The sequence below is a fragment of the Hyalella azteca genome, unplaced genomic scaffold (assembly GCF_000764305.2).
Source record: "Hyalella azteca isolate HAZT.00-mixed unplaced genomic scaffold, Hazt_2.0.2 contig8863, whole genome shotgun sequence".
Lineage (NCBI taxonomy): Eukaryota > Metazoa > Arthropoda > Malacostraca > Amphipoda > Hyalellidae > Hyalella > Hyalella azteca.
Genome location: NW_025938946.1, coordinates 194,923 through 205,521, shown reverse-complemented (window position 1 = coordinate 205,521; position 10,599 = coordinate 194,923). Strand labels below are relative to the sequence as shown.

At 45.1% G+C, this 10,599-nt stretch overlaps 2 protein-coding genes across 2 annotated transcripts; both read left to right on the top strand.

Annotated features, from left to right (window-relative positions):
• Nucleotides 1–2,928: 2,928 nt before the first annotated feature.
• LOC108679707 (pollen-specific leucine-rich repeat extensin-like protein 4) lies at nucleotides 2,929–3,351 on the top strand. The gene has a single exon (XM_018168417.1). The coding sequence runs from the start codon at nucleotides 2,929–2,931 to the stop codon at nucleotides 3,349–3,351; it is 423 nt and encodes a 140-aa protein (XP_018023906.1).
• Nucleotides 3,352–4,716: 1,365 nt separating this feature from the next.
• LOC108679706 lies at nucleotides 4,717–7,276 on the top strand. Its single transcript, XM_018168415.2, has 2 exons — nucleotides 4,717–4,912; nucleotides 5,443–7,276. Exon 2 carries the CDS (start codon nucleotides 5,453–5,455, stop codon nucleotides 7,274–7,276), a length of 1,824 nt encoding a protein of 607 aa, XP_018023904.1. The 5' UTR covers nucleotides 4,717–4,912; nucleotides 5,443–5,452.
• Nucleotides 7,277–10,599: the final 3,323 nt, after the last annotated feature.

The following is a 10,599-nucleotide window of genomic DNA, read 5'->3' as shown; positions in this document are numbered from 1 at the left end:
TTTTGTGGTATTTTCTTTGCTTTTAAATTCCTGGTTCTAACATTCCTATCCAGTCTCGCCAAATTTGCATCCCAAGCGTACTCATGCCCTTTCTGACATTGCCACTCATACAAATGCTCCATGCGTTCTTTCACCATGCCCTTCCATCCATCCCTATCTCTGCTCAGCCGCTCCACATCCGTCCAGTCCACTCCCGCTTCCTTCAACATACTCTTCCAATACAAGACAGTCTTCCTCTTACGCCCTTTCATCTTCCCGAAACCTTCCAACCTCTCATACCATCCTAGCACCATCGCTTTCGTCAGCCTCATTTCCCATCCTCATAACATGTCCCACTCGCTCCAACACACGCTTCTCAATCTTCCATCTCACACTCTTTACACTCAAACACTTCCTCACATCCCACATGTTCACTCCTCTCGCTTGCATTTGCCTCAGAGGCTGGCCATTCCGATCACTCCACACGTAACTATAGCACTTATCCATCCACTTTTGCAACCGATTCATATCCTTTACATACCACACTCTCGCCTGACAATCATACAGCAGACTACTCTCCACACATGCCTCCACCACCCTCGCCTGACACTTCTTAGACATTCTCGACCCTTTCAGCCACCCTTTCACTCTCCACCACAAACTTCCAGCTCTCTTGATCCTGTTATTCACATCCACTTCTGCACTCACCCAGATCTCAAGTACTCTGATTTCACCCCCTCTTCTGTCCCAAACTCAAGCACCTCCTCTTTCTCCTCATTGTTTTGTTCCTCCCACTGATTCATCACTTCTTTCACTGCTCTCACACCATTCTCAATCTCACTCTTCACACCCACAATCGTAGTGTCATCCGCAAACAAAGCCATGGACACTCTCACTCTCACACACTCACTACTCCCCTTCTCCCATGCACTCTCTCCAGCAAACGATCCCCCTGGCACCCATCTCCACGTCACCCCAACCTCTTCACCCCCGCTTCTTCTCGCCACCTCCGCTTGCCTCATAACCGCCTGATGGTACACATTAAACAAGATGGGTGACGTGGAACACCCCTCTCGCAGACCTCTCGCAGGCACCCAGCTTTCACTCACTCCCTCCTTCCCTCTCACATTGTACACAGTCGACTCATGCAAATCCACAATCGTATCCAGACATCTCCCTTTCATTCCATACGTCTCAAGCAACCTCCACAAACCCGGTTTGTTCACTCTCGGATACGCTTTTCTCAAATCCAGCAGTCTCGCCACAAGCCACTCCTCTTCGTTCATGCCCCCATTCTCATTCAGTTCCATTCTTCTCGTCACATCAACCACGTCTTCTTGCATACGAACCATCATTTGCACCACATCCGCTGTCGACCTACCCTTTCGAAAACCTGCCTGCTCCTCATCCAACAACCGCAAATACTCAGCCCACCATGCCACTCTCTTCGCTATCACCCTCGCAAGTATTCTGCTCCTCATACTCAACAGGCATACCCCCTATAGTTGTTACAGTCATTTCTATCACCCTTCTTGTACAACGGAATCATAACGCCTACTTTCAAAGATTCATCCCAAGCATCCGCTCTCTTCACAAACATTTCTCTCACCAGCTCAATCACTCTGTCTCTCACTCCCTCATCCGCCCACTTAATATATCCAATCCTCACTCCATCTTCCCCAGGCGCCAACTCTTTCATATCTTTCATAGCCGCTAAAATCTATTCTCTTTCAGACACTTCATTCAGTCGATCATTTGCCTCTTTCGCTCTTTCACACTCTCGCAGGTCAGTCGCACCATTTACCGCCCGTTCTATCACTCTCGGCTCCTCTTCATACCTCTCGCACGTCACTCGTTCAAATGCTCCTTAAATTCATTCACACAAATATTCGTACTCGCTCCTGCCTTACATCCCCTCGTGCCAATCTTCCTCAAACACTTTACATGTCACCCACTCTCCCTGTCGCACACGCTTCCTCACACTCCCTAATCTTATACTCCCACCACTCTCGTTCAAGCCGCCTCAACCGTCTTCGCAAAGCTCTCCTCACCTGCTTCACCTCCTCTCTCGCTCCAGCCACCTCTCTCTCCAGCCTCTCCATCAGTCTGCCATCTCTCCTCTGCCTCAGCCTCCTCCTATTCCCCACCAGTTGCACCCTTTCATTTCTCAAACGCCCCGCCGCACTCACTCTCTCATTCAACGCATTTAGCTCATCTTCATACTCAATTGTCCAAGGATTCTGAACCCCCTTCTCACATACTCCACATACTTCTTTCGCCGCCTCAGTCATCCTCTCATTCGTTTGCACCTTGTGTTCCTCCCTCTTCTCCCTTTCTTTCAACACCTCCCACTTTATCCTTGGGACTCTTCTCGTATTCCCTCCTGGCACTCTCCATCTTCTCCCCTTCACTCTCACAGTCATCACTACTGGCTTATGGTCCGACAACTCGTATTCTCCATCCGTCCTCATCTTTCTTACCATCCACCACCTATCACTCTTCCTCATCACAAAACCATCCAACTCGTACCTTCTGCCATACCTCACATTAAACCACGTCCCTCTCCTTTTATACCTCATGTAGCTGTTCACGTACTCCAACTCATGCTCCCCACACCAATCAATCAGATCCCTTCCTGCCTCATTCATATTTCCAATGCCATACCTTCCACACGCCCCCTTCCCTTTCATTCCCTCTACCCACATTCGAGTTGAAATCTCCCCCTATAATCAATTTCTCACTTCCACCACATGCCACTTGATTCTCAACCGCTCTTCTGTACCTCTCCATACCGTTATCATTCGTTCCCCACACTGGCTGATCGACAGATACCAGACGCAACCCTCCCAACACCACAGCAGTCACTCTCTCCTCAAACCATCTCTTCTGTCCCTCTCTCACCCACACCTCTAACGCCTCACCCCTCAAAACCACAGCCGACTTCTTCCCATGTACCACCGCCACTATCTCCTCATCCTCTCCCAGCCACAACACACCCTCATCATCCGCATTTATTTCACTCAACAAAGTAATCTCCCACCCTTTCCTCACAATCTTCTCTATCACTCTCCTCAAACACCTCCTGTTATGCTCTCTCATAGAAAATCTCTCCACATTCCACGTCACAATCACTCTCTCACTCCTTTGCCTCCCATCCACAACCTCATCCTCTCTCTCTCGATCTCTCCTCCTCCTCCTCCTCCGACCCTCGTGACGCCTTTCCCTCCTCTCTTCTCTTCGCCTCTCTCCCAACCCCCTCCGCCCCCTCCAGTTCCTCGGCCCGGGGTGCGGGTGAATGGACCGAAGTCAAATCACCCTAAGGGCTGCTGCCAGCCTGTCCAAAAAGGCTCGCCACCGTCCGGCAGGCACTGATGCGGGCCCCTGAGGGACCCTCGCCTCGAAAGTTTTTAAAGAGGGGTCCGGGGCGGCTAGTCCCATCTTCCTCTTTTGTGAGCGAGAGGGTTTTGGGCATCTCCCCTTGCGGCTTGACCCCACATTGCCCCCCGCCCCCTGGCACATTGCCCTCCGCCCCCAGCTGCTGGCCCCGGGCGAGTCCCCCTTGCGCCACAGGAGGCGAACCACCGAGCAAGGGTGGTGGCTGGAGTCATACTACAGCATCATTTCATCCTTCAGCATCATGGTCATCCTCCAGCCTCGTGTCATCCTCCAGCATCATGTCATCTAACGCATCACTTGCACCGCGGCTAGCACGTCATCATGCAGGGCAGGATGGCGGCGGTCAGCTGCCCCGCTATCTGCTGGCCGCGGATGTGGCATCCTGCACGCCCCTCATCAATACAGGGTCCACCATATTTATAGCAACGCATGTTTTCCTTATTTCTCAATGAAAAAAACAGACGAAATTAATGTTTCTATTGGATGAGCTAATAGCCAAGAACTACCTAAACAATTCTCCAAGGTATTTATCCAATATGACCGCCCTTATTTTTAATGACGACCTCCAACCTACGGTGGGAAGCTCCACGGGAGACTCGCTGCATTTCTTAAGGGATCAAGTCCCATTTTCATTTCAATTTAGACTTCAAACTATAAGAATCATGAGGTATTTTGCAGACCCTACTCGCTATAATAGCCCGCACAGAAAATTCTATTCAACTCAGGGCTTCTTGAGGGCCATTGATTTTTGCTAATGAACGCTGGTGTATGATCCTAAATCAAGTTTTGGGTCAAGTTTGAACCATGTGATGGGGCAGAGTCTTGTTGAAAACTAAATGGTGAATCGTTAAAGTGTTCACGGCCCCAAAGTAACAACTCAGCTTCCGAAATGTCCGAAATGTATCGCTGACTGTTCAATTTCACTCTTGCGTGAGTGGACAGAAACGTGTGGAGACCTCCCAGTGGCTGTTACCGCGGCCTAAACCATCACGGACATGGGATTGAAACGTCCCGTTACTGTTCTGGTTGCCACAGATTCATTCAGACTCCAAACTCTGTAATTTTAACGGTTAACGCTTTGTTCCATGTCAAATTTCTTCTCGTCAATGAACATCAAATTGGCCTGCATGCCATCCTCAACGTGATTCTGAATATGCTGGAATCTTTTGAGCCTCATTCGCTCATGACGGTCAGCTAGTTCATGGTGGTCATATTGAAATAAAACGTTTGAAAATTGTTCAGGTAGTTCTTGGCTATCAGCTCATCCAATAAAAAATTAATTTGCTTCATTGAGAAATAAGAAGAACATGCGTCTCCGTGAATATGGCGGACCCTGTATTTCTAATTGAAGCATTTAATCTAGCAATATAATTTCAGGCGTGAGAAGGAACATTTATCAGGCGACAAGAACCACAACTTTGTGCTGCAGTGATTGTTTATGTTGTGTGGTGAGTGACGCGCGCATCAAAACTTTCATTTTTAATGATTTGAACTCCGAAGCCGCGACCGCCAACTCTTGAACTGCAGCGCCGACCACGTGAGTAACACACGCGCTGTGATGTGCTAGACGTGGTGCAGGTGGTGTGAGTAACACACGAGCGCTGTGATGTGCTAGACGTGGTGCAGGTGGTGTGAGTAACACGTGCGCTGTGATGTCTGAGAAGTGGCCCTGGCGCAGGTCGTGAATACAGCACTTCATTAATGTCTGCTTTATTACACCATTTTTCCCCTTGGTTACAGCATTACAGATCCCTGCATCTCTAAAAACTTAGCAACAATATTCCGTTTTCGACCAAAATTACGTTCGATTATTCTATTATCCAAAAGTTATACGTTCAATATTCCATTTTCCAGGTGATCAGTTCAAATATTCACACCTAATAAGATTTTCTATTTATCTTTTATATGCATTCCAAAAGTCATTTACTTGCGTAAAGAACCGATATTAGTTAAAATTCAGTAGAATGCTTTGTGTGCATGAAGTAATTTTACAACTAAGCCTGTCTGACTAATAATATTTGCATGAGGTTCGTATTTATATTCACAAATAATTTCTCGCCTCAACAGATCCTGCAAGATGACCAGCGCAGGCTCGATTGCCGACGACACAATCATTAGAATTTACCGCAACATTGTCGGTAACTTGGACCTGAGCCCCAGGGTCATGCGGTTCACGCTAGACAAGGAGTGTGACGACAAAATAAGCGACGAGACCTACAGGGAACTGATGGAACGGAGGCGTGGACGTGCCTACACTAACGGAGAGTGGAAAAATCTAATTGGATTTTCATCAAAAAAATTAGAAACTTCAAAGAATCCCGACACGTTAGATGTTACACCGCTCTTTCTTCTCCTCACAAAACTTCTTGATCTTCGCTACGAGGGCACCGCCAGAGATCCTGCAGCGCTGCTCGCCAAGTTGCGCACCGTCAAGTACCTGCGCAACACAGTCATGCACGACTTGCACAACGCCGCCGGTTCACAGAAATTCACTGAGTTGACAGCAGCGCTGGTGGAGCTGGTGCGGGAAACGGGGAGGTTCTATGCTCTTCCCCAGGCAGATGTTGATGCCGAGGTTCAAGAGCTTAACAACGAAATTGCAAAATTGAAAATAATGGACAGCCAGAGCATTTATTACTGGTGTACGAGGTTGGAATTTAGCGGAAAACAAGCCGTAAGACTTCTCTGGCAGGACAAGTTTAAATATGAAAAACTTTCGTTGAATGAGGATGCGGTGCAACGTCAGGCCGTGTTCCATGCCATCGACGTGAATGTGCGAGAAACCAGCGGAGGGAAAATTGTTTCCTACACCAAAATATTTGAGGCTCGCGAGAATGTTATGGTGGTAACGGGCGTCGCCGGCGCCGGTAAGACAACCCTCGCCAAAAACATTGTGCTGCAATTCTTCAACACGCAACAAACAGCTCCTGATTACTTGAGGTCATTTAACCAACTCATCTTCTTCGACTGCAGGGATCGCACCACAACAACACTGAGTGACGTCATCCTGCAGCACTACGAAGACCAGTGCATTGAACATGGGAAAGAAAATGTCCTCATGGCTCTCCTGCGCCTCGATGTCTTATTCATCATCGATGGCTTCGATGAAGGAAAAGAAAGTTCCAAAAGAGTCGTTAACGAGATTATCGAGAAAACGTGGCGCCCCAACTGTCGTGTCTTGATCACGACTCATTCTCATGCCGTAAAGAGGGAACTGGCGCCGCTGCTGCGACGCAACGATGTCAGTTATGCTTATTACGAGATCTTGCCGCTCACGAAGCCTGAGGACCAACGTGCATTCCTGAGGCGATATGAAGAGGCCTTGAGCGGCGACAGTCAGACTGGGGCGATGACGGGAAGCTTCGAGTCGCTCAGTGAAGATGTCAGAAGTTTGTTTACGGAGCCCATCAACTTGGTTCATTTCTGTGAGATGCATAAGCTCTTCCCTAAGGAAATATCCTCGTGGCGGACGCCCAGGGACGTGGCGCCAGTCAAGCTGCGCCTGTACAAGGAACTCATACAAACCCAGCTTGCGGGTTCGTTTAATGTGGATGTGGAAGTCCTGATTTATAATATACTTAATGTCGTCGGTGAGGCTGCGCTGGAGCAGCTTAGAGAAGACGTCTTGATTTTGACGGAGGCAGACCATTTCGTCATCAAGGAGAAGATTAAGAAGATTAAGAAGGTCGATCCTGCAGTAGTGCTCTCAGTGGTGCTGAAGGAGAACAAACCTCGGGGATTGAACAGGAGTTCAAGCTATGAGTTCAGGCACAAGAGTGAGCAGGAAATGTTTGCTGGTAATTATATCGTTCAGCGCATCATTTCATCAAGAGTCGGAGAAGAGAGCGCCGAGGCCCTCAACAGCATCCTGGGAGTCCCTAAGGAGGGAATGAGTAGGTGAGTATATGTATAACCTGCTCCACCTCCGCGCATTGAGCAGAGAGTAGCATAAATCTCCCAGCCATGAGCAGTGAGTTGCATAAATCTCCCAGCCAAGATCAGTGAGTTGCATAAATCTCCCAGCCATAAGCAGTGAGTTGCATAAATCTCCCAGCCATGATCAATGAGTTGCATAAAGCTCCTAGCCATGAGCAGTGAGCTGCATAAAGTTCCCAGTCATGCGCATTGAGCTGCATAAAGTTCCCAGTCATGCGCATTGAGCTGCATAAAGTTCCCAGTCATGCGCATTGAGCTGCATAAAGTTCCCAGTCATGAGCATTGAGCTGCATAATGTTCCAGCCATGAGCAGTGAGAGGCATAATGTTCATAGTCATGAGCAGTGAGCTGCATAATGGTCTCAGCCATGGGCAGTGAAATGAATTCCTTTCCCATATATGAGCAGTGAGTTGCACAATTAATGCTCTCAGCCATGAGCAGTGGGCAGCACAAAGCTGTCAGCCATGAGCAGTGAGCAGCTCATGGCATATGCCATGGCTTAACTCAACGGAATCGCTGGCCTCGCAACGCCAGCATTTAAAAATATTTCAATAACAGTGGAGTCTGAGGCCGAAAGCATTGAGTTGATGACATCCACCGAGTCTCTTGAATGAATATATCAAACTCGCATTGATTTACACGTTTTATATAATTAATGCCATCTCCGTATTGCCGAGTGTCAAATCATGTTATCAATTATCCCGCTTCATATAATATGTTTCTTCCCCTCCTTTCCTCGGCCTCCCCCATCCCCCTCTTACTTACCACTCTCTCCACGCCACACTGCTGCTCCTACACCTCCTACGTACTATTGCATTTACCCTCCAACTTACTATTGTATTTACCCTCCACTTACTATTGTATTTACTCTCCTACTTACTATTGCATTTACCCTACTGCATGCAATTTCATTTGCCCTCCTATTTACTATTATAATTACCCTCCTACTTTCAATTGTAATTAACTTCCTACTTACTACTCTATTTAACCTCCTACTTAATGTTGTATTTACACTTCTACTTACTATATCACATATATACCCTTGTACTTACAATTGTATTTACCATTCACTCACTATTGTATTTACCCTCCTACTTTCCGTTGTATTTACCCTCCTACTTTCCATTATATTTACCTTCTTACTTACTATTGTATTTACCCTCAAACTTACTATTGTATTTACCCTCCTACTTACGTTTGTATTTGCCCTCCTGCTTACTATTGTATTTACCCTCCTACTTACTGTTGCATTTACCCTCCTACGTACTTTTGTATTTATCCTACTACATATCATTGTATTTACCCTACTACTTACTATTTTATTTTCCATCCTACTTACTTATGTATTTTCCCTCCTACTTACCATTGTATTTTCCCTCCTACCTACTATTGCATTTACCCTCCTACTTACTAATGTATTTGCCTTCCTACTTACCGTTGTCTTCACCCCATTCCTTTCTATTGAACTTACGCTCCTACTTACTATTGCGTATACTCTCCTACTTAGTATTGTATTTAGTCACCTACTTGCTATTGAATTTACCTTCCTACATGTCATTGCATTTACCCTCCTACTTACCATTGTTTTCGCCCTCCTACTTACTGTTGCAATTACCCTCCTACTTGCTATTGAATTTACCCTCCTACAGTCATTGAATTTATCCTCCAACTTAACATTGTATTAACCCTCCTACTTACTATTGTATATACCCTACTACTTACCATTGTACTTACCCTCCTACTTACTGTTGCATTTACCCTCCAAATTACTATTGTATTTGTCCTCCTAATTACCTTTATTACCCTCCTACTTTACCCTCCTACTTACTATTGCATTCACCCCCTACTTACTATAGCATTTACCCCATACCTATCATTGTATTTACCCTCCTGCTTACCAATGTATTTACCCTCATATTTACTATTATATTTGCTTTAATACTTATTATTAAATTACCCTCCTACTTCCTATTGCATTTACCCTCCTACTTACCATTGTTTTTACCCTCCTACTTACAATTGTATTTACCCTCCTATTTACCATTATTTTTGCCCTCCTACTTAATTTTGTATTTACCCTCCTACTTATTATTGTATTTACCCTGTTAATTACTATTGTATTACCCCCTACTTGCCATTGCATTTGCCCTACCATCTACCAGTGTATTTACCCTCTTACTTACTGTTTTATTTACCTTCCTACTTATTATTGTATTTACCCTCCTACCTACTATTGTATTTACCCTCCCCCTTACAATTGTATTTACCATCCTACTTACTATTGTATTTAACCTCCAACTTACTATTGAATTTTCCCTCCTGCATGCAATTGCATTTACCCTCCTATTTACTATTATAATTACCCTCCTACTTACTATTGTATTTACCCTCCTACTTACTACTGTAATTACCGTCCTACTTAATGATGTATATACCTTCATAATTATTATGTTTGTTTACCCTTCTACTCAATGTGGTATATGCACTAATACTTACTATATTACATATATACCAATGTACTTACTTTAGTATTTACCCTTCACTCACAATTGTATTTACCCTCCAACTTTCTATTATATTTACCCCTTACTTACCGTTTTATTTACCCTCCTACTTGCCATTGTATTTAACCTCTTACTTGCTATTGTATTTACCCACAAACTTAATATTGTATTTACCCTTTTACTTACTATTGTGTGTAGAAGGGTAACTGCAACTGACTGTTGTATTTACCCTCCTACTTACTATTGAATTTACCCTCCTGCATACCATTGCATATACGCACTTACTTACTATTGTATTTACCCTCCTTCTTACCATTGTATTTACCCTCGTACTTACTATTGTATTTATCCTCCTACTTACTATTGTATTTGCCCTCCTACTTACCATTGGTTTTACCCCATTACTTGCTATTGTACTTACCTTCCAACTTACTATTGCAGTTACCCTCCCACTTACTATTGTATTTACTCTCCTCCTATTTACTCTATTTACTCTCCTATTGTATATACTCCACTACTTACAATTGTACTTACTACTTACTTACCTTACCCTCCTCCTTACTGCTGCCTTTACCCTCCTACTTGCTTTTGTTTTTACCCTCATAATTACCATTGTTTATACCCTCCTTTTTACTACTGTATTTACCCCTGCTTATCAATGTATTTACCCTCCTACTTACCACTGTATTTACCCTCCTATTTACTATCATATATGCCCTCCTACTTACTATTGTATGTAAATACAATAGTAAGTAGGAGGGCATATATGACATTGATAGGGAGG